General features: G+C 33.3%; 2 protein-coding genes across 3 annotated transcripts; one reads left to right on the forward strand and one right to left on the reverse strand.

The window, feature by feature from the left end:
• Window positions 1–309: 309 nt before the first annotated feature.
• Window positions 310–25,581, reverse strand: LOC143065099 (uncharacterized). 2 transcript variants are annotated; one of them, XM_076238446.1, is made up of 5 exons: window positions 25,561–25,581; window positions 3,814–3,944; window positions 3,315–3,378; window positions 1,253–1,486; window positions 310–829 (listed from the first exon to the last, which is right to left on the reverse strand). In XM_076238446.1, exons 2-5 carry the CDS (start codon window positions 3,886–3,888, stop codon window positions 609–611), a joined length of 594 nt encoding a protein of 197 aa, XP_076094561.1. In that variant the 5' UTR covers window positions 3,889–3,944; window positions 25,561–25,581; the 3' UTR covers window positions 310–608. The 2 variants fall into 2 exon arrangements, with proteins under 2 accessions (XP_076094561.1, XP_076094560.1); XM_076238445.1 differs by lacking the exon at window positions 25,561–25,581 and adding an exon at window positions 4,591–4,668.
• On the forward strand, window positions 18,905–20,869 carry LOC143065098 (uncharacterized). The gene has a single exon (XM_076238444.1). It carries the CDS (start codon window positions 18,919–18,921, stop codon window positions 20,764–20,766), a length of 1,848 nt encoding a protein of 615 aa, XP_076094559.1. The 5' UTR covers window positions 18,905–18,918; the 3' UTR covers window positions 20,767–20,869.
• Window positions 25,582–26,146: the final 565 nt, after the last annotated feature.

Below are 26,146 nucleotides of genomic sequence, written 5' to 3' on the forward strand. Positions count from 1 at the left end.
CAAAATTAGACTTTTGACCCTAATTTCACGGTCCACTGAACATAGAAAATGAAAGTGGGAGTTTCAGGTTACAGTTTTTGGTCAAGGTAGTTTTTGATGAAGCTGAATTCCAATCAACTTGGTACACATGTTCCCTATGATATGATCTTTCTAATTTTAATGCCAAAATAGAGTTTTTACCACAATTTCACGGTCCACTGAACATACAAAATGATAGTACGGATGGGACATCCGTGTACTATGGACACATTCTTGTTTTATATTCAATAACAATAGAGCATTGAAACAAACGAAACCCAGCATGCAAAACTTTCATCGTTGTATCATTTAATGATTTTATTTGTCCGAAGAATAATTGTTTACCAAAAGATGATAACATTGTATGTTTTATTCATAAGCTGTACTATTTGCAAGACGATGAATTACATTTGGGACAAATTTCCGAAGGCATAACTGTGAAATGACTGATAAAATCGGTAAAAACTATGTTGTTTTTAAATGAAGATCTCTGACATCCTCTTGCACTGGAATTGTTCTACGAATTTGTAATACAGATAATCATTATAAGAGCGATAACTCAAAAGGTACTAGTGTACCATCTCCGCTGGTTATGTCAGCGCTGTCTGGCCCTGATATTGCACATATGCATGCAAGCTAAAGAATTTCTCATTGATATCTTGTTCCAGTGCTGTCTCTTCCACGATCTTTGCATGCAGTGTATCCTTTTCATCTGATAGAAACTTATTTTCTTGTGTTAAGGCAGGAATTTTTAGTTGAATGTCACACATTTTCTTTGAAACTTCTTTTGTTGATTTTCTAATTTTTGAAACTGAAAGGATAGTTTAAAAAAAATACAAGCATTACTATTTCTTTGCGTTTTATATATGCAATGGCGTAATACTAAGCTATGTTTAGAAAAAGGCAGAACTTCATGTATACACTTGTCGCATCAAAACAGTCTCACAAAAACTTTATAGATCCTTGTACTTCATATAAACCTAGAATACAAATTACATTTAATTTTATCTCATGGATCAAAATCTCTTCGTGATAAAGACAGTTTTAGTATATACATATGAACGGAGAAAGAAAGACCAAGGAGTTGCGATGTTCCCCTAAAGTCAGCATATTTGATTTAATTGGCAGAATGAAGCTCAAATAACTAAGTATAAATCTACCATGTATTCATAAGTTTTTAGAAGGTAAGAAAACCTCTGGTTCTTTCTCAACCTAATTATGCTGTATAACTTACTCTTAGATGTAAACAGCTTCCTGAACTGTCGGATGTCTTTGTTAATCTTGGCGAGTTTTGAGTGATGATTGGATTTCAAACGTTCTGTTAAATCGTTATAGTCTCTATGGTCTGTCTGCGTGTCAACTGATATCTTTTTGATAGGTTCCTGATGATCTTTTTTGTTGTCATCAACGATTTTATCAAATTCTGTGGGCACTTCCAACTCAGCAAAAATATGATTAGAAAATCTTTCTGAAGAAGAAGAAAAAAAAGATAATTCTTCAAAATACGAACTGAGTTACTCATATAGTTTTATGATTTCTTTGTATAAATAAAAAGAGAAAGAACAATACAGCAACAACAACAATAAAAAAAAAACCATTTACATATAAATGACAACAAATGATCTTTAACAGTAGGCATTTTTTTTATATATATATTTTAGCTCTATATCACCCCGATTCATTTAAATTCTGAAAAAGTCTTAAACAATATTGGTATATTTGAGAAAAGAATAGCTCGCATCTAACGTTTAAACAACACCGTGTCGAAGATGGCTAGCAAATTCATGTCTTATTATAAAAAGTTATGAGTTATGCTTGCCAATGAGACATCAGAGATAAGAGAACAAACATTTAAACAATTGCAGATCATCGTATAGTACAGTCCTCGATCAACAATAAGCAAAACCAAGACCGTAAAGTGAACTTTTAAAGTAATTGGATGACAAAATGAAAAAAAGATAAAAACAACGACCTTATTTATAACTATAAAAAATCTTTTTCCAGAAGACCGCAACCAATTACATCCACTGATCTACGGGCTACTGGCTTGAGTTATGCCAATAAACAAAGTGGTCAGGTTTAAGAATGAGCCTTCAATGCTCGTCCTTGTATTAGACAGTAACGTAACAACCAACGCACGAACAAATCATCAATAAAAACTAAGTTTGAAGGGACTTAATTCATTAGACGGGCAATATGATCACAAACAAACACTATAGTAAAAAAAAAAAAAACACTCACAAAGTTCCGAGCTAAGAATATTTGCAATTACACAGCAAAACCCTAAACAACTAAGGATTTACAATTAGAACAAAATTTAGAGGAAGCTGGCATTTGGTGTAATATTCTTATAGCAATTTCATAGGGTAAGTTAACAAAGGAAAGGGAATCCCAAAAACACATAAGGTAATTGTTCACCAAAATTCTGAAAAGGATATCGCCTGGCCAAAAAAACATGGTATCTTGCTCGAACCAGTTTGAGGTTGCTAATCATCTCCTTTTGGGGGGTACCTATAGATGTTTTTACTGAACACTTTATTTCTCTTAGGCGGGTCATAAATTCTGAATCGATATGTGAAAAAAAAAGGTTTTCTTAAATATGGATATTGTGGTAAAAACAGATTTGAAGCATATTATTTTAATCTATTGTGTTTAACATTTTAATATATTGTGCCTAACATTTAAATATATTGTGCCTAACATTTAAAAAAATAGAGTTATCATTTTGGTATTTTGTGTTTAACATTTTACAATTTATGTTTATACAGTGACATGCTGTTTAAATATGATTTTATAGCATACATTTTTTTACTTTTATTCATTTTCTTTATTAATAAAACTATTTCTTCGTTTCAGTTATTATGTATAATCCCTGACGTTTTTCTAGTGATTATACATAATCCCTGAAAATTTTAGTGATTATATATAATCTCTAAACTGGCCAGTGATTCTACATAATCCCTGAAAATTTCAGGGATTCTACATAATCACTGATTATACAAATTCATGGTAACGTATATATGCCGTTGTCAGAAAATGTATTTATTTTGTATTCGGCACGAAATGATAGAAGAGCTAAACCTCGCACTTCCCGAGTTTCTTAGCCTCATACAAAAACTTGTTTCACTATGAATAAGGCCATTTCTTTCAATTGAATATTTTATCATTCTTCATGTCGGGAATCTTTTATAGCCGACAACACGGTATGGGATTTTGATATGCATTTGAACTTCGATTGATAGTCGTATCATTGGCAATCATACCACATCACCTATTCTTATATCGGAAGAATTTACCTTCAACTTTCCGTGCCACTGCAATGCATGTATATACCAGTAAAAGTGATTCTAGTAAATACCACTGAAAAAAAGAAACAAAACATTCAATGGCCTCCACAGGAATTCGTCAATAATTTGCTAAAATTAATATTTTCATGAAATGTGATTTCATTTTAACAAATAATAAAAAAATTACAGAACTGGCTTTTTATATTACACATTTTATGGTTGAGGTAATTTTGAAATCACTTTCTTATGAGAGATATTGCATCTATATGTGCTCAATTACTGTACATGTATTTGTATACCAGTAATAAGAAAGGAGAAACGAAATTTACATATATATAGTTTGGCCCTTGTTGGCCCTACTTATTTTTTTCATAGTAAAGTTAATACCTTTGATAATTATTAGTTTCATATCAATGTTCTACCTTCTTTTTCATTTAGGTTTTCTACACTTTATTGTTAGGGTTTGTTTATCGTAATGATTCTTCTTAGCTATCTATTACATACGTACAAATACTGAGCTGTGTTGTACTTCTCCTATTTCTCGAGAGAAATCTCTACCAAGAGTAACTGCTGCAATGAACATACTTCCAGAGACTGACCAGTGTCCCCACCATTGTGAAGTCTCTGCCTTTTCTTTTCCTGGAGAAACGAATTACTATGAGTTCATTTCTGTATCATTCTAACTATGCCAATGGTGTGCACCCAAGAGTTGACAAGGGTATAGAAATATGGTCATCCCTTGGTATTAATTCTCTCGCGAAGATGTTAAACCTTTACCGAAATTGTGTCGTCGGTTTAGCTGTGTGGGAAGTCTGATTGTGTATGCATGTAATTCAACGTTATCCACAAAAAATGTAAATTATGTCTCGGGACAAACAATTAACTAATATTATTTTTATTTGAAAACTTCAAAGATTATTTTTTAAATCACCCGTAAAGATACTGCATAAACAGAGAGGTGTTTCGCTGAAACATGAAACTTCGGTCCTAACCTTCTGTCAACTAGATATGTTAAAAAATATCAAATATCAAATAGCGAGTTTTAATTATTTTATGCGAGCATATTACAAAGAAAAACACGCACACAATTTTAGGGAGCAACCGGAACTACCATTTAAAAATGGATACAAGGACTGTTCGTTTGGGTCTACGAAATCCTATTTCAGAAAATTAAAAAAAATGGATTCCATTGATGAACCACACCAGCAAAGTCACAAAGAGTGTATGCTGTAATACCCTCAGTTGTTGCCAATACAAACTTATAAAAACAGTATGAAACACTTACCTGTTATGTCCATGATTATTACAAATGACGTCGGAATCGGAAGTAGCAGAAAACGCCGCCAATTGGTGTGTGCAAAAATTTCACCATTTTTAGCGTTCGAATTTTTGGTAGTTATCATGAACATTATGTTTGGGTTTCGATTTAAATATTAATAGCAAAATTTTGGTCACACGGTAAACATATGATCGATTGCCTACACAAGATAAGGAAAGGAGTTTATTTCATATATATTTTTTTCTTAGCAGTTATTTGAACGCGTTGGAAAAAACAAGGAGCACTAGTCGTACACATAAAAGGAGCTCTAGTTAGATAGTTTATTCTCATAAAAAACATGCAAATACAAAGGTTGCAGAGGAGTTAACAAATAATATACATAAAAATAGAAATGCATTAAAAATGCATGAAATTCAAAATTTCAAAATTTCGGATGAGATAACATATACTGTTTTTATAAGTTTGTATTGGCAACAACTGAGGGTATTACAGCATACACTCTTTGTGACTTTGCTGGTGTGGTTCATCAATGGAATATATACTTATTCATTGAATCCCAACAAAAACTGGATGATTTCATCAGACATGCAAACAACGCCCACCATTCAATTAAATTTACGTATGAAATTTCCGACTCTAAGATATCTTTCTTAGACACAACCACATCTATAAAGGACGGTGTCATATCAACAGACCTCTACTGTAAACCCACAGATAAACATCAGTACCTTTCTCCCCAAAGCTGTCACCCCAAACACTGTACAAAAAGTATCCCGTACAGTCAAGCTCTCAGAGTCAAGCGGATTTGCTCCTCTGAGGAGGCTGTCACGAAACGGTTACAGGAACTTCACGGATTTTTGACAAAACGAGGTTATAAGAAATTGGACATAGACAAGGGGTTTGCGCGCGCTTACAATAAAAGCCGCAATGACCTCTTACAGTACAAACGGAAGAGGCGCAGCAAAATAGTCCCGTTTGTTCCAACATACAATCCAGCCTTTACTAACCTTTTACGTTTGATCCGTGCCAATTGGCAAACTATTGCCAAACACCCTAAATTATCCAAGATCTTTCCCAATCCTCCTGTCTTAGCTTTTCGGAGACCAGCAAGTCTCAAAGACTTATTTGTTAGAGCTGACGTCTCCTCAAATAAAAGCTGTTTAATTGCAGGATGGTGCAAGTCATGTGGTAACAGACGTTGTCTGACTTGTCAACAAATACTAAATACTCAAACATTAACTTGCCACTCGACTGGGTCTGTGTACACTATATTTTGCAATGTAACTTGCAAAACCCAGAATGTTGTATACCTCCTTCAGTGTCGATGTGGCATGCAGTATGTTGGCGAGACAGAGCAGCCATTCAACAAACGCATGAATGGTCATCGAAGTGACTACACTTGCAAGCCCGACCTACCCGTAAGTCGTCATTTGAGATCACCTGGGCACACACAAGCTGATCTCAAAAATCTTACCATCACAATCATAGACCACAACGAGGGTTGGTCGAAGGTCGCCAGAGTCGCTCGGGAAAGATTTTGGATAAGAAAGTTACGGACAGTTTCCCCAGAGGGCAACAATGAAAAAAACATAGAATGAGTCCCTCATTTTCCTTTCATCACTTGTTTCCAGTAACTCCGGCTTTAGTACTGGCTTCACAGTTCGAAATTCGTTTTAAAATACCAGTTTAAATTACAGGGCTTCAGTCATTCGGGATGGATGTATAAGTACGTAGCCACGTTCAAGTATTTTACCTCATTAGATCAAACTTATTTTACTAATCATTATTAGACTGCTACTCGTTTGGGAGGCTTAAATATGTAGTTTCTGTTGCAATTTCCCTACCGTTGTCAAATTTGAAATATCCTACAAACTTGGATCGGTTAGGGCATTTTTGATTTTTTTTTGTTTGAGGACTGCCCTCAATGCAGTTATAACATCTAAACTGTCACAACCTTTGGAAATTTAGAGTTGTGCCAGTTCACATCGAAAATAACTATTTTCATTTGGCATATCTTTGTAATCTTTGCGCCGTGTTTGGAAATTTTAAAATTGTATCAGCGTCTGTGGTGTTCGCTTAAATTGTATAAATTTCAAGATTTAGAAAAAGTTTCCCAATTTGAATATTTTGACATGATTCATTTGACTATATATTTAATGTTCTTTATCCATAAAATATCATCACCGTTTGTGTGATATCGGAAATATACAAATTTATATAAGATTGATGATAACTGATTTTCATCTAAAAGCAGCCTGCAGCAATATGATATCATTCGACATTTAATGCTTATTTCCAATGGATATCTTCCAGTTTCACCGTACACAATCATGCTTGGGGTAAATTTCTTTAGGTGTAGTAAATGCTTTAAGAATTTAAGGTGAACTTATTCAATGATATCATTTTTTCCAAATCCCCATACTTCACATCCGTATAAAAGAATTGGTTTCACAAGTTTATCAAATAAATCTAATTGGCATTCAATTGATAAATTACACTGCCTCCCTTTTTATACGCCCGTCAAGTATTATGGTATACAAATGTCATGCGTCCGTCTGTCTGTCCGTCTGTCTATCCGTCTGTCTCTCCGGCGTAAATATGTCGCTCTGTAACTTGAGAACGACTTATCCAAATTTCATGAAACTTATTATAGTTGTTTCTTCTGATGGTCAAATGATCTGTATACTTTTTGGTGAAAATAGGATTAAAACTTTTTGAGTTACGGCACTTTGTAACTAAAACAGGGGTGTGTTTTTTTTTTTTTTCACATGTCGCAATGTATCTCAAAAACGATTTTTGATTATTGCTTAAAACTTTACACACTTCTTAGTTATATTAATCTTAAGATCTGTATACTTTTTGGTGATGATTCAAAATTTCGTTTTTGAGTTATTGAGTATTTTGTAAAAAAGGGGGAGAGTTTTTTTACATGTCGCACCGTATCTCAAAAACGATTTATGATTATTGCTTAAAACTTTACACACTTCTTTGTTATATTAATCTGAAGATCTGTATACTTTTTGGTGATAATTCAAAATTATATTTTTGAGTTATTGAGTATTTTGTAAAAAAGGGAGAGGTTTTTTTTATATGTCACACCGTATCTCTTAAACAATTTATGATTAATGCTTAAAACTTTACACACTTCTTTGTTTTTATTTTAGTGATATTTAGTTTTTTTGTGAAAAAAAAAAAGAGGGGGTGTGGTTCAATGTCCCGCCGTATCTCAAAAACAATATATGGTAAATGCTTAAAACTTTCTCAGAAACTATTTATGATTATTGCATAAAACTGCCACACAAGACGTCGGGCGTATCATGCGCTCATGGCACAGCTGTTTATTTAATAAGTTGTACATAGCTTTTGTTGCTTTTTCTGATAGACTTTTCTTTGCGGTATTGGAGGATCCAGATCTGGTTAACAATAGTCCAAAGTAGTTGAATTCTTTCACTATTTCAATTTCATTTTCATACTCCTCTAGTAATATATTGATTGCAATAGTAAGACAACTATAAGTGCCGACCGACAACTATCCACCAATGACCAGACAGCAAGGAATATGTGAATTTAATCATGCTATCTGATTCAGATGTGGCTATATGTTTTCATAGAAAAACAAAGGCTATATATATGGAGTATCCATCCATGACACAAAATATGTACATGCACAGCAACGTTTGTATAGGTTTTTAATCTTCATTTCATTCATTTGTTGCACGAACATGAAGACAACCCCCATTCTTTTGAAAAAAATAGGAAATTGTATTATATCAGTATGTGTAGTGCATCTAAAGATTATCTAAACAGATAATAAGACAAGACAACATTAGTGTTTTAGATATTTTTAACTTCAAGAAAATTATGAAAGAAACGTCAAAGAAATTGCTTTAAGGTCCAGGCTAATTTTTGCCTGATTAAATCAAATATGTAATAAAAAATATACCTTCATGTGCTACTTTTTGAGTTAAATGAGGTCGAAATTTTGTATATTTGCTCAAAATTCGGATTTGTGGCCGTATTTTTCCTTTCGAAAGACAGACATAACTAACAAAACAAAAAAAAAATATTTCTTTCTTTCGAAAGGAAAAACATAGCCTATATGGAAATTTTCATCAAACTGCAAATACGGGATGAAATTTGAAAAAAAAACAGGAAAGGAGTCTTGAGTAAAAAAAAAGGCAGGATGAGAAACTTGGCAAAAAAACAGGATTACAAAATTATGTAAAAACAAACCATGACAAATTAAATTAATAAGAAAAAGGGCAGGACCGAATAAAGTGAAAAATAAAAAGGCAAAACAGAGATTTTATTACTATACTATATATAAAAATATTAATTTTCGCGAACCATTTAGGTCACGGAAATTCCAAAATATGGCATCAGTAAGGAGAGTTATACAAACAATGTAAATACACAGAACCCCATCCAAACTTGCTTTAGCTAATAGTATTCATCTTTTTCTATTTTATATGTACTAACAACATTCCATTTTTCTATAATTTCAATTAAAAAATTCCAAAATCTGAGTCCAATGCCCCAAATAAACGTTGTCTGATTGGTTGAAGTACTGTGGCGTCGATGATAAGCATAGAAAGCCTCGATGTAAAGCACACGCTTCACAGGAATAAGGAGAGTTTTACAAATAATGTGAATACACAGATCCTCCATCCTATTTATGTTTTGCTGAAAATGTTCCAGTGTTCATCATTTCTGTTTTGATTCTGCTAACAACATTCCATTTTTTCTATAATTCCGATTTAAAGATGTGGAAACCCGTAATAAAAATAGATGGCCTCAATGATTTAAAAGCAACGCAAAAAATTCCGTTAATACGACCCTGAGTTCAACCGGGGTTATATAAACCGATTCACAAATAAAGATCTTGCGCTCAAATGTAATTCTTAGTGAAGTAAACTGGTAAATTCGTTTACGGAAATTTTTACACACTTTATCATTAATATATTACCAGGCTTTTGCATATTCACGTTTTTTTATGCTCAACTTTAGTCAAATTCAATTCTATACATTTTTTTTACGTAAAGCAATAGGAGTAAGAATATTATTTCGCGCCAATTTAACCAGCATCATCAAAATTATTTACCGTTATCTTTGTGAAATTTCAGTTATAATATAGTTTATTAATTAGAGAAATTTTGGTAAGTATTACTTATTAATGTTAAGTTCTACTGATGTGCTTCTCTAGACCTTTTTGACGGTCAGTGTTATTCCATTTATCTCAATATTATCAAAAATAGGTCGAATGCCCCAAAATAAACATTCCCTGATTGGTTGAAGTACTGTGGCGTCGATGTAAAGCATAGCAAGCCTTGATGTAAAACACACGCTTCACAGGAATAAGGAGAATTTTACAAATAATGTGTATACATAGACCCTCTATCCAATGTATGTATTGCTGAAAATAATCAATTGTTCATTTATTTTCTGTTTTGATTCTGCTAACATTCCAATTTTTTCTATAATTTCGATTTAAATATGTGAAACCCCGCAATAAGAATAGATGGCCTCAATCATGTCAATGGTAAAGGCAACCGCTAAAATTTTTCGTTAATATGTTAACATCTTAAACTTTGACCCTGGGTTCAAAGGTATTAATTAATAAACCGATCCACAAATAGAGATCTCCTTGCGCTTAAATGTAATCCTTAGTGAAGTATACAGGCAACTTCGTTTACAGAAATATATACACACTTTATCAGTAATATATTGTCATGCTTCTGCATATTCACTTTTTTTTTAATGCTGAACTTTAGTCAAATTTTATTCTATACAAATTTTATTACGTAAAGCAGTAGGAGTAAGAATATTTTGAGCGCCAATTTAACCAGCTTCATCGCCATCAAAAGCTATATTTTGTATTAGAAAACTGTTATTTTCTGAAGATATCAATGTATTACCTCACTTAAAGCTTTTTGATGCTTGTGTTAAACCTATACTTCTTTACTGTAGTGAAGTTTGGTCTCTGTATATGATAAAAGATATTACAAATCTAGAGTCAAAATATTGGTCATTGGCTACCATCAAAGTCCAAATTAAATTTGCAAAAACTTTAATAGGAGTAAATAAATCAGCTGTCAATTTAGCAGTACTAGCTGAACTTGGTATGTATCCAGTTTTTACAGAAGCTTTAAAACTGTCAATTGGCTTCTGGTTGCATGTGATCAAATCTGATAACAATTGTTTACTAAAAGATGTATATTGTTCCAACCTGCAATTAACCAATGGATTTGCTAAAAAGATTGAACAGTTACTTGCTACATTAAATTTTTCACATGTTTGGAAAAATCATGATACTATTTCAAAAAGGCGTTTATTATATGCAATTCATACCAAACTTAATGATAGATATCTTAATTATTGGAAAGAAAATATATTTTGTGATAATAAATCAGTACATGGTAATAAGCTGAGAACATATAGACAGCTTAAAGAAAATTATAAATTGGAAAACTATTTATTGTTAAATATAGACAGAAAAGTAATAGGGCATTTTGCTAAAATTCGTATTAGTAACAGTGTTCTTAGAATTGAACAAGGGCGTCACACTAAAACCCCTGTAGAAGAAAGAATTTGTCCTTTGTGCCTCTTAGAAGTTGAAGATGAATTTCATTTCACTTTAAAATGTACAAAACTAAATATAATTAGAGACCAACTGTTTTCCAAAATTAGTGAAATAGTTCCCTCTTTTTTAAATATGACTAATGAAGCAAGATTTAAATTTTTATATACGTGTGTTGAGACTGATATAATTAGAATTATTGTTAAATTTATAAGCGACATGTACATTTCTAGAAATGCTTTATTAAGCACTAAATAACTTTGTGGTACCACCTCCTCATATAATGTTTATGAAATTGCTATGATATATATATGTTTGTATTTTTGTGGATAACAAATTTGTATTGTCTTGGTATCAATCCTGTAATTTTGGATTTTAAACCAATAAAAATTACTTACTTACTTACTTACTTACCATCATCAAAATTACTTATCGTTATCATTGTGAAATTTTACTTACGTAAGATTTATTAATAGAGAGTAATTTTGGTAAGTATGGCTTATTAATTATAAGGTTCTTGAGATGTGCATCTCTAGACATTTTTGATGGTCAGTTTAACCCCATTTATCTCAATATTATCCCGGATGACAGAAATGTCAACCCGACCTATTCGTGTCAAAATCTATTTGATGAACTAATTTCTTCTAAAACTGTACATGCATTAATTCTGTATTATTTGATAACCAATTACATTCACTTTACATGTTTGCATGATAATGGGTTCTGTATGAGTGAACTGTAGTGTATTGCAAGATCAATGCAAATTGTGACGTATGTTATTTATGTGTCTGTTTTTAGCTTTGCATATTAGATGATCAGTAGTCGAAGTAAATCAGGCTTCGTGTCATTTTTCCTGTTCTGAGTTGCATTTTTTGTATAGAATTAGAAGGTAAGTCTAAATAAGTCATTATTCAAGAGTGGGATTGGAGTTGTCCTGATCACGAAATCCTAACATAAAAAATATGAAATCCTGAAGTCCTAAATTAAAAAGATATCAAATCCCTACATCCAGATTGAGAAATTTAAAAAAAAAAGACACACACCGAAAGGGTCAATAGAACATGGGTTTGAACGCATGAAATCTCTACTCTAAAAATGCCAGTGATAGAAAGATAAACAGATAAGCAACTGTCTAGGGCCAAATAAGGGAGGGGAAAAAAACAGTATTAGTACTATTTCGCAGGACTATAGACAGATGCATAGACAGACCAAGGGGGTGGGGGAAATTAAGTTGATTATATACACGTAGGAAATCATTGAACCATGACGGGAGAGGGCAACCCTCTGGTCAGTCAGAACCCCCCACCCCTTTATGAGAAGTTCTAGATCCGCCACTGAGATTTGCAGGTTTTCTAGGTAACGATACCTTAAAATATCACCAACTCTGATTGCATGAGCACACAGTTTGATTAATTTTAGCTCATTAGCTGGGCTCACTTGCTAAAAATGTTCATTGTGGTTCACTGGCAAATATTTTTTGATAATCATGTGCAGGTAAGCTGATAATTTAAACATGTGTGCGAGATAGAATGATAAACAGATAATCAGGTTTTCTTCATATAGATCCCTTATATATCCCCCACTGAGGACACAATTTGATTCACATTAGCTCATTAGCTACACTCGCTCGCCATTAAGTTCATTGCGGCTCACTGGCTTATATGAAGAAAAGCTGATAACATGTACATACATGAGGGTGGTAATGCACTTAAATTTACTGTCAGGTGTCAAACAGTCATTCTCCGCTACCCTTAGCTTCAAATTAGTTTAAATTTAACTCGCTGTGATTAGTGAAAATATTCTGAAGGTGATTCTCAAATAATTATCATTACTGTTATTTTTGCAAAACATATAGCGTGATTTGTCAAAATTCAGCTGATTTTTTTATCTTCTGAAAAAAAGTGTACATTTTATCCTCATGTCTAAAAATTACCGTTGTTTTCATTTGGCAAGAATACTTCAATAAAGTACCCCATTACTACCCTCATACATGTACATGTACATTTGTATATGGTCAGATCATATGTTTTCATATGTCATTTGAATTTGTACTTCGCTTTTTCAAATGAAATTGTGACGCCAGAATGCATTCTTAATAGCACAATAACTGATGAGAAGAGGACACATATGTCAACCAAAATTTTTGCAGCCACGTCAAAATGTGTGAGGACACCCTTTCAAGCTTGCGTTCATGTTGTGTGAAAATTGTTTTAGGAAGCTGAAAAATACCAACAATAGAACAATAAATAGATAATCGGTATTGAAAAATATCAATGCATTGAAAAGCCAATGATCTACATACATGTACATGTACAAATGTATATACATAAATATGTCAGCCATAAAATACAACTGATTTAATTTACACCACACCTGTTGGAAAAAACCTTTATGTTTTTTACTCTCTATAACTTATCTCATTCTACAATGTAGTCCATTCAACTGACAGAATAGGTGTAAATTTCATGAATTCTTTAATATCATGTACATGTCTAATCATGGACTATTCTCTATATGTTGTTTTTTTCTATGGTCAGGTTGTTGTCTTTGAAACATTCCCCATTTCGATTCTCAATTTTATCGATAGCAATTGTATCTGTTAGCCATTTAGGGGTCTTTTGCATTTAAAGTTAAGTTTTAGTGGGTTTATTTTGCAATAAAGAACTCAATTTCCAGATCACAGTTAACATCTTTTTTTTATTTTGCTGTTTTAAAATGACCTAAATATAAACATGATAAAGGACAGTATATAGACCCAAAAATGGTATATCACATTCTACACGCAAGATTTTAGCTGAAAAGACTGCCATTGGAGTATTTAACCATTGCAACTTTTTAATTTGATCTCCTCCACTAATTAAAGTCATTGAAGTAAAATACTTAATGTAAGTTTGTCCACATTTTTGGAATATATTAATACATGTATAGAAATAATGTTGAGCCTGTTCCTAGATGCCTGAGATAGACTTCAATATTTATTATTTATTGAAAATAAATGGAATCAATTTTTTCAGAAAAGTCTTATTCTATGGAAATGTATCCCCCCTTTTATAAGTTGGAAAGGCTCCATAGAGGTCATATACGGTCTCGAACAGAAAACAAAAAAAGGAAAAATATTGTGAATTTTGGAGAATTAATATTATTAAATTAACATGCATTTGAAATATTTAAGATCTATTGTTTCAATTTTTTTAGTTCCACCTAGATACCATTTTAGAAAACTGGGATTTCAATGCTAGTCTATTAGAGGGGTATTGATTTTCATTGGTTGTAGATATTGAATATTATTCAGTGGCAATTGGAAAATAGACACTGACAAGTCTTAGATAACATTTTATAGTTTTGTCAGTTGACTAAAATTGGCGGAGGTGTGTTCTTATTTCTGACAGAGGGGCACTCAACCTATATCAATATGTGCATGAATTAAAATGGATAGTTGCTAGATACTGAATGATTATACCACAAGAAAGTTTTAACCTGTGCATATATACTTAAAATACGATAAAAAAAAATCATGTCTTTTTCAGGACTTCTGAATCCAACCATGTACATGTAGTATGGAATGTTATTGAGATATGGTTTTGGTGGATGGATGTTCATGAAGGACCTGTAGTACAAAGTATATCACTGGATTTAGCTCTTTGTCTAAGTGTATTATTAAAGTACTTTGCTTTGAGCTCAGTTCACTGTTATGCAATTCATTCTTTGTGAAATAAAGATTTGACAGACAACTCTCATGGACAAGGATTTGTCAAAGTAGTATCACCTCTATGTACAATGTAAGTATTGGGGAGATAAAAGCATTCTATTTTGATTTGAACCAAACATTTTATGAAAAAAAAGAACAAATTTACCCGACAATGCTACTCCCGCTACTTGCAATATGATGCTAGGTTGTTTTAATACATCTGTACTGCCTGCTGATGACTCGGTCCTGAGTATAAATGGTCCTTCAATTATTTTAAAAAAAATTATAAGGCCTATCTAGTCTAATTTATTTCTTAAACTATATTTCATTGTACATATTCAACATTTTTATACAACCACAAAATGCGGTCGTAAATTGGTATCCTGTGCGAAGACGGATGGTTTCCGGATAATAACTTCAGTATAAGTAAATAGAAATCAATAAAATTATAACACAATGTTTATAACCACAAAAGGAAGCTTGGGATTGATTTTGGGGGTTATGGTCCCTAAGGTTTAGGAATAAGGGGTACAAAGGTGCCCAAAACAAGCCTTAATCTAGAGTGTCAGTACAAAAAGTTGTGTATAAGTATTTCAATTGTTCTGAAATTGTACCACAATGTTTCATACCATAAGTAGAAGGTTTGGATATATTTTGTAGATTATGGGGCAAACATTCTAGGAATTAAGGGCCAAAACGTCCAGAATGCCCGAATGGTTATTGAATAACCTAAAACCAATGCTTTATGATATTTCCTTTGAAAATTAGAGTTATCTTTCTATGTTCAGAATAGTAGTTTAATCAACTTAAATCAATGCTATTTATACAATATACAATGCAATATTCACTTTACTACCAACTGATAAATTAAAGCAGTCATTAATTACCATTCAGTGATTACAAGCACTTTGATTATCATTCTAGGGTTATGCCCTTTTACAAATGGAAAGATTGAAGAATTTTTTATTTTCTGATCTCTTAACTTAAGTTTGTCTCCACTAAATTAAATGAAATGTGTATATAAGGCTTATTACCTCTAAACTTAGTTTAAGTTTAATATTTGGCAGCTTCACTTTTACAGTTCTTGAATTATGTCCCTTTATAAAGTTGTTTGCTAGCGGGGACATCATCTTTGTCCCTTCGGACACATTCCCCATTTATTTTTTTAGAAGTTACTATTAATTATTATTAATTTTAACCAAGACTGTATGACATTTTATATTTTAATATTTTATGATGTATTTAAATGAGTAGTTATTGTTGCAAACTCCATTAGAAATTTAAATTGAGATCATTTTTGAATAAGGAAAAGGGGGAGGTGAAAAAAAATTTGTGGAGGGGGGGGTCAATTTTTCTCATTTCTGAAATTAAAAAGAAAATTTCTTCAAATATTTTTTTTTTGAAAGGATTTTAAATATTCAGCAGCATAGTGAATTGCTCCAAAGCAAAACAAAATATTTTAAGTTCATTAGACCACATTCATTTTGTGTCAGAAACCTAAGCTTAGTCAACTATTTAATCACAATCCAAATTCAGAGCTGTTTCCAGCTTGAATGTTGTGTCCATACTAGCCCCAACAGTTCAGGGTTCGACCTCTGCAGTCGTATAAAACTGCACCCTGTGGAGCATCTGGTCCATTCTTTTGTTTATTTCTTAATTTGTGTGAATTAACATTGTTACAGTAAATGATAATTACTACACTTTCATACCACAACAAATATTGTATTGGTAAAATGTACATGTATCACTTATATTTGTATCCATATAACAAACAAAAAATGAAAAGGAATAACTTTGCATTACCTTTTGAATACTATGACTTTTTAGATATTTAGACATATTAAGACTAATTAAGTAGATATTGATAATATTGGGTTGACATGCGTGAAATTCTATCAGATTACTTTTGGAGCAGTTATGAGTCTTTGAAGCATGCTCACAAAAGTTCTTTTGATGAAATCATTTTCATATTAGTCAAAATTTTCTTTACTTCGACCAGCTTTGGAGGAAATATAATCAAAGAATTGATATAAATCAGCACAGAGGTTTACTGCCTAGCTCATCTATCCCCAAGCATCATGTCAGGCATTGTCATTACTAAAAACCAATAAATGTATTCTAATCTGAGGAACATATGAACATTTTAACAAAACTTTAACTAATGATACCGAAGATCCACCACAAAGTAATATAAATAGAACCATACCAATAGTAATCAAATACATATAAAAAAAGAGGTGGTATGATTGCCAATGAGACAATTCTCCACAAGAGACCAAATCGACACAGAAATTAACAACTACATGTCACTGTATGGGGATAAACCAGCAAAGTCAATACCTCATAATCAGCTATAAAAGGCCCCGGAATTACAATGTAAAATAATTCAAGCGAGAAAACTAATGGCTTTATTTTTTGTCAAAAAAATAAACAAAAAACTAATATGTAACACATAAACAAACGACAACCACTGAATTACAGGCTCCTTATAGCATGTTCTCAAAACTAGATATCATGTCCCATTTAGAAAAAAACACGTGAAAAAAGAACCTAGCTATTATGTGTTGCTCTCCTAGCTACAAAATGTATCCAAAATCAAAGATGTAGAACATATTATATCATAATAATTTGGTAACTAATGTAATTACTGTCTCCTACATGACTTGAACATATATTTTTTTTTAATAAATAACACTCCTAATGCTCAGATTGGTTTTCATCGTGCAACACAGTTAATAACACCATATAGGAAAAACATAGAACTCTTTTTGTCATAAGACACTGTCAAACATCCAAACATACTATCAGGGGCGGATCCAGCCATTTTAAAAAGGGGGGGGTCCTAACCCAGGACAAAAGGGGGGGTTCCAATTACATGTCCCCATTCAAATGCATTGATCGTCCAAAAAAAGGGGGGTTCCAACCCCCGGAACCCCCCCCCCCCTCTGGATCTGCGCCTGTACTATCCACACTCATCTGTGTCCACACTTGTTCAATAATAAAATGTTTAATAACAAAGAGCAATTTATTCTAAGTTAGTCTTAACGTTTTCTAATCTTATAACCATATATAGCCTACAAACTTATGAAATCACTGTATGAAATTAACAACAAATCCAAGATGACGACGCATTTATCGACTTTTATAAAATTCCATAGCTGCATATGATCAACATCTGTATAGATTATTGATTTATCTTGACTTTTACTATGTATCAAAATGTGTGATCCAGCTTTAAATGACACGTTATATCGATGACGTTTTGCTTATTGTAATAAATATTATACTAATGCCACCCACATATTTTATACGTTTTAAAGATGCAAAGTTATTAGTCGGTCGCCAAACCCGACCGTATAAAACTTAACTAACCACAAAGTTATCAACATAACTTTCACGAATACGGTTCCATTTGTTACATAGCAATTTGCCGAAAAAAAAAAGATGAAGAACCAATTTCACCAGCATTTGTTTCACTATAAAAGGCGACGGAATTAAAAAGATACTTAATCGTACTACATTTTAAAACATTTAAGAAGAGTCTGTGTATTATCAGGGATTGGTATAGTAAGAAATATTACTATGCAAATCCTAGAATCATCCTTGGTATCATTCATTAAAACAATATTTAACAAAAACGCTATTTTGACTTCATCTCTTTATAAAAACACTGGAACAAAATACGATTACCATAGTGACATAGCACACTATAGAGTGGACCTACACTAATGATAATATGTGGTAAAATAACTGATACTTTGGTGCTGACATTGTAGCCAATAACTTACACATATCAACATAATGTGTAATTTTATGCTTGTGACAAAATTTTAATATAACACTTGTATTATTTCATTGACTTATGTAATAATATGACATCGAGTACTTTATGACCTATAGTATCCACGATCGACTACTGTATATAATAGTACAAATGTAGTCTATACGGCTTTTTCGAAATTTTAAAAAAGAACTAAAATAAACGCCAAACTATAGCATAACTTAATGCATTCCTTTTATGACGTCGACATTCATTGTACTTCAAGTGACGTCATACAAAGCTTCAAAAATGGCCGAAACTGAGCAAAATGGAAGCATAAACTATACAAATGTTGTAGCAACTAGTATTGCACTAGAAATGATAAATGATAGACATGCAGAAAGTTATAAAACCGTAGATTTAGCAACTGTAAAAGAAATGCCAGCAGATTCGGAAGACTCCAATGACGAAAGAATACCTCTAACTGAAAGTAGCGATGACCAATCGATGCTAGCAACAGGTAGTACAAACCCAAACCCAAACCAAAGTGACACAAGTTGTACAAGTAACGAAAGTGCGGGATATTTCACGGAAAATTCAGAAAATTCTTTACAATTTGTTGATTTTCAACAGCAATCTAACGGAGTTACTGCAATACCATATCCTGTCCAGCAACACCACCAGCAAACAATGTCTTATTACATGCACAATGGACAACTTTACAATGCATTAACACTTTATCCTTATACACAACCAGCGACCATGTATCCGGTATTTGATGGACAAAAATTGATTTATTACCCGGTGCAACCATTTTATGCATCTGCCTGTAACGAATATGACCAAACAACGCCCCCGAGTTTCAGCGAGAACACTGAATTGACACCAGATGATGAAAGAAATGAAGGTTCAAATAATTCTACAGACACTGCTTTAGAAATCGAAATAAAAAGTGATATCGACGTCGATTCAATTGAAATAGACAATGGGAACAATGGCGAGGTTTCAAACACAATAACAAATACAGATGGCCAACAACAGTCAAATAATCAACAGCAAAACAATTTTCAACAAGTTGAACGAAATTCGTTTAATTCAGAAACGACCAACTCTTTCAATCACAGTGTTTATAACAATCAGCATCCAGATTATGCCTACAGGAACGGAACTAATATCGCTGGTCAACATACTACAGCTGGTACACATCAACCTGTTTCACATCAACCGTACGTTTATTCCAACTTTCAACAAACTGAGACTAATACTATACAACCAAACATTCAGTATTCTAATGCAGTTTTTAATCAAGTTCAAGACAATTATGGACCAAACTTACATTCTCAAGTTTCAGAGAAACAGAAGTTTCAATATCCTGCTATTTATGTTTCAACAACAGGACTTATTACCGTACTCATGAAGCATGATGTATCGGTGGAGACCACTATCGACCAAACTTTGCGACTGGTCAGTCACCAACAGAAACTTGTTGTTTCGATAAACAATCGTGGAAATGCAAGTTATTTGTTTCACCCAGCAGCACATATTATGCAAGATCTGACGACTACAGAAGCCGAAATATTTCTCGGTAGGAAAGTTAAAATGGCAACCGATTTCATAACATTTGCAAATAACTTTAACTGTTACAAGTTTGATCATGATCAAATTGATAAAACGACTCCTCAGTTTTCAGATTTGTCAAAAGATAGGTCTGTTAATTTTCTATTTACAGACAATCAGTCCAATCCAGAACTGTTACAACAATGTTCAGACATCATCTCAAGAGCAGAATACGAGCGTAACCAGAGAGGTGGAATCTGCATTAGAATCAACGGCTACAAAATTGTTCAAACTGTTAAAGGTGACGTGATAGTATCCGGAAAAGGTAAATACCTCCGCATGTCTCCTATCACTTCCGTGTTGCGGTTAGATACAAATTTTGTTACAATGGACGTTGAAATGAACTGGAATGTAAGGATAAAGAGAGGCGCCCATGCACTAAATGCTAGTCATTTAGGTTTAGTGGTTTCAAACGGTAAAGTTGAAGCTGCATTTGACGAACGGAATAAAGTGCACGCGTGTAAACTGCCAAGTCGTCGGCCTTTATTGATAGGAGGAGCCAACAACCGTAGAAGTAGAGAACTTTCACCAGTCGATTGATTATGGTCAAGATATGTAAAATATAACAATTGAGAACTGTTGATCAGTATCTGTGATATTTTATTTATACAAGTTATACAATAAAAGCAGTAAATCTTGGGAATCGAGCTAAATGTTTTTGGTGCGGATTTCTTTATCCATTTGAGAGCTGTTTTTATAAATTGTATACTCTACACTGGGTCTTGGTACGATAATCTTCCACGAATTTTGTATGATCAAACAACAAATAACTAAATTCGGTGTTTTGATCACAAATACTGTACTAACATCATGCTCGAACATGAAATCCGGCATTTTGATTAATCGATTTTTGAGTGCGAGAGTTTTTTGAAGTCTTCAAGAATCTATTCTTTCTTTTTTTTTAATTTTCGTCGAGGAAGGCCCTGTATATGACTCAACCCTAAATATATTGTTAGTGATTTTTGGACTTTTATACTTTTTTTACACTCAAGGATTTTTGTATTCATAACTCACGAAATTGATTGCTTCTTACATGAGTTGAATGATTTGTGTTACTATACGTTACCTTTTAATGGAGGATGTTCATTTGAAATGATTTTCCTCATTCGTACATCAATTGCTGACCGTTACCAGTTCGTAAGTCAATGAGACAGAAACCAAACAATACATAACATACTAACACACAGTATGGGAAATTCGTATTTGGATGAACGGGAGATGTGGGGTATATGTCAATGAAACAGAAACCAAACAATACATAACATACTAACACACAGTATGGGAAATTCGTATTTGGATGAACGGGAGATGTGGGGTATACGTCAATGAGACAGAAACCAAACAATACATAACATACTAACACACAGTATGGGAAATTCGTATTTGGATGAACGGGAGATGTGGGGTATATGTCAATGAAACAGAAACCAAACAATAAATAACATACTAACACAGTATAGGGAATTCATACAGAGCTTTGACGGAAGGAAGTGTGGGTATACGTCAATGAGACAAAAACTAAACAATAAATAACATACTAACACAGTATTGGAAATTCATACAGAGCTTTGAATGGACGGGAGGTGTGGGGTATACGTCAATGAGACGGAAACCAAACAATAAATAAATAACATACTAACACAGTATGGGAAATTCATACAGAGCTTTGAATGGACGGGAGGTGTGGGTATACGTCAATAAGACAGAATTCAAACAATACATAACATACTAACATAGTATAGGGTATTCATAAGAAGCTTTGAATGGGCGGGAGATGTTGGGTATACGTCAATATCAATAAGACAGAATTCAAACAATAAATAACATACAAACACAGTATGGGGAATCCATACAAAGCTTTGAGTGGACGGGAGGTGTTGGGTATACGTCAATGAGACAGAAACCAAACAATAAATAACATACTTACACAGTATGAGAAATTCATACAGAGCTTTGAATGGACGGGAGATGTGGGGTATACGTCAATGAGACGGAAACCAAACAATAAATAAATAACATACTAACACAGTATGGGAAATTCATACAGAGCTTTGAATGGACGGGAGATGTGGGGTATACGTCAATGAGACGGAAACCAAACAATAAATAAATAACATACTAACACAGTATGGGAAATTCATACAGAGCTTTGAATGGACGGGAGATGTGGGGTATACGTCAATGAGACGGAAACCAAACAATAAATAAATAACATACTAACACAGTATGGGAAATTCATACAGAGCTTTGAATGGACGGGAGATGTGGGGTATACGTCAATGAGACGGAAACCAAACAATAAATAAATAACATACTAACACAGTATGGGAAATTCATACAGAGCTTTGAATGGACGGGAGGTGTGGGTATACGTCAATAAAACAGAATTCAAACAATACATAACATACTAACATAGTATAGGGTATTCATACGAAGCTTTGAATGGGCGGGAGATGTTGGGTATACGTCAATATCAATAAGACAGAATTCAAACAATAAATAACATACAAACACAGTATGGGGAATCCATACAAAGCTTTGAGTGGACGGGAGGTGTTGGGTATACGTCAATGAGACAGAAACCAAACAATAAATAACATACTTACACAGTATGAGAAATTCATACAGAGCTTTGAATGGACGGGAGATGTGGGGTATACGTCAATGAGACGGAAACCAAACAATAAATAAATAACATACTAACACAGTATGGGAAATTCATACAGAGCTTTGAATGGACGGGAGGTGTGGGTATACGTCAATAAAACAGAATTCAAACAATACATAACATACTAACATAGTATAGGGTATTCATACGAAGCTTTGAATGGGCGGGAGATGTTGGGTATACGTCAATATCAATAAGACAGAATTCAAACAATAAATAACATACAAACACAGTATGGGGAATCCATACAAAGCTTTGAGTGGACGGGAGGTGTTGGGTATACGTCAATGAGACAGAAACCAAACAATAAATAACATACTTACACAGTATGAGAAATTCATACAGAGCTTTGAATAGACGGGAGGTGTTGGGTATACGTCAATGAGACAGAAACCAAACAATAAATAACATACTTACACAGTATGGGAAATTCATACAGAGCTTTGAATAGACGGGAGATATGGGGTATACGTCATATCAATAAGACAGAATTCAAACAATAAATAACATACTAACATAGTAAAGGGTATTCATACGAAGCTTTGAATGGGCGGGAGATGTTGGGTATACGTCAATATCAATAAGACAGAATTCAAACTATAAATAACATACAAACACAGTATGGGGAATCCATACAAAGCTTTGAGTGGACGGGAGGTGTTGGGTATACGTCAATGAGACAGAAACCAAACAATAAATAACATACTAACACAGTATGGGGAATTCATACAGAGCTTCGAGTGGACGGAGGTGTTGGGTATACGTCTATGAGACAGAAACCAAAGAATAAATAACATACTAACACAGTATTGGGAATTCATACAGAGCTTTAAATGAAAGGGAGATGTGGGGTATTAGTCAATAAGACAGAAACCAAACAATAAATAACATACAAACACAGTATGGGGAATTCGACCGTACAGAGCTTTAAATGAACGGGAGATCACGGTGGGGTATACGTCAATGAGACAGAAACCAATCAATAAATAACATACTTACACAGTACTAGTATTTGAAAAACATACAGAGCTTTGAAAGGAAGTAAATGTTATAGCATATATCAATGCCACAAAACCAAACAATAACTAACATACCAACACAGTTTTGTGAATTCATACAGAGCTATGAATGACAGAAGATGGTGGGTATACGTCAATGAGCGGATAACACAAAGACACATAAAAAAACAACTGTAATAAATTTTATATTTTGTTCAAAAAGCATGTTTTCCCATGTTTTTGATTCACTCACAGAATCAAAACAAGAAAATCAAGGAAATTGTGTTCAACTAAGCGTATTTGACAATTTATTTTTTTAACGTGAGGAACATAACATACTAGCACAGTACGGGAAATTCTTATTATTGAAGAATTGAATGCTCCTTTTTGTAAATCTATTGGGGTGAAAAAGAGTTGACTGAAGTACATATATATATGCATTCTTAAAATGTGCGAAAAGTCAACGCTTTTACAACCATATAAAACTACTAAAAGAAGCATTCAATACTTATCAATAATTACATTAGACGTAAGTTCCATTTTTAAATACGTTATTTTGATTCGCTAACAACAATGTCGCTTTTCTGTGTTACTTTTCATTTTAAAATGAAGGTTAGTTTCAGAATGACGCGAGATTGCTGTTAGCCAATCAAAATATTACATACATGTAATGTAGTTATATAGCTATGAATGAAAGGAGATGTGGGGTGTACATTAATGAGACAGATACCAAACAATAAATAATATTCTAACACAGTACGGGGAATTCATACAGGGTTTTTAACTGAAGGAGATGTGGGGTATAAGTCAATGAGACAAAAAAAAACCCAATAAATAACATACAAATACAGTATGGGGGATTCGTAAAGAGCTTTGAATGGAAGGAGATGTAAGGTATATGTCAATGCGACAGAAACAAAACAATAAATAACAGTGGTGTAACCGTAAAACGTAAGAACGAACTATGAAAATTAGTTGAAAAAGGCATAACTCATCAGATGGATATAAATACAAATATATATAACAGAGAAAAGTGGAGATTGACCGGGTACTTGAACATCCCTGAGATTAATTACTATAACACATGTGTTATAGTAAACTCAGTACATCCCAACAACCGCATTAGTTCCGGAAGGGTATGAACTTCCTTTTCTATGTGTTGGACTCGTCGTGTTGCTCGGGACACTGGTTAGTACATTGTTAACATGGTTAAGGAAATTTAACAACGTCACCATAAATAGAATTGAATTGTTCAATTCCTAAATTCATTATTGTGTTCATTGTGTTGGTTTGATTGGTTGATTTATTGGTGTTTAACGTTATTTTAACGGTATTGTGCCATTACGTGGTGGTTAGTTTTTATTTGTGGAGAAAGTCGGTGTGCCCGGAGAGGACCACCGATTTTTGGTAGGAAAAAAACAATACTAGTCAATTAAGATTGGAGTAAGTTTGGAGTCGAGCGCACCTGGCACGTGCACGGGTAGAATTCGAACTCGCATCAGTGTTGACATGCTAATGATACAGTAGTTAAGACTACTTAGACCACTGGGCCAGCGAGACCTTTTTCCATTTTCATCGTGTTTGGCAAATGGTCCCTTTTTTTTTAACTCGAATCTCCCAATAAAATAGAATCGGTTACATCCATTGCATACATAATATAGTACTTACACCAAAATTCAATTTGTGTCATTTGTATGACTCACAAATTGTTATAACTTCAATTGCATATACTATAGCCACCCAAAACACCCATATACACCCAAAAGTCCGTACATAACATTTAAAGACTAATAGCTGTTCCTATAACTTCCATCGTATGGTGTAGCTTTCTACTATTTTCATTGGATATAACGAGCACGTGTTAAAAATAATATTTTACGTATCCGTAGCCTTGTTTCTATTTTTTCGTATATTGACGCTATGGTTTCTATATACATGTATACTGGTGGTGAATTTACAAAAAAATGCTAAATCTAGATTTATATTTTTTTCATTATATTTATTAAATAAATGTTGTCATCTTGCTTGGTTCTAACTGAGACTACTATAACAGTTGAGGCTCCCGCAGGGTCAAAAACGACCTGCGACCTCTGGGCTTTTTAGAGGCGACTCCCGACCTGAGGGCCTTCTAAACACGACCTGCAACCTGTAAAATTTGGAAAAAACGACCTCCGACCAACTTCCGTCCTCTGTGTTAGGAAAAACGACCTGCGACCTGTACATTATCCTTAAAAACGACCTCTCGACGAACTTA

This window comes from Mytilus galloprovincialis, chromosome 2 (assembly GCF_965363235.1).
Source record: "Mytilus galloprovincialis chromosome 2, xbMytGall1.hap1.1, whole genome shotgun sequence".
NCBI classification, from domain to species: Eukaryota; Metazoa; Mollusca; class Bivalvia; order Mytilida; family Mytilidae; genus Mytilus; species Mytilus galloprovincialis.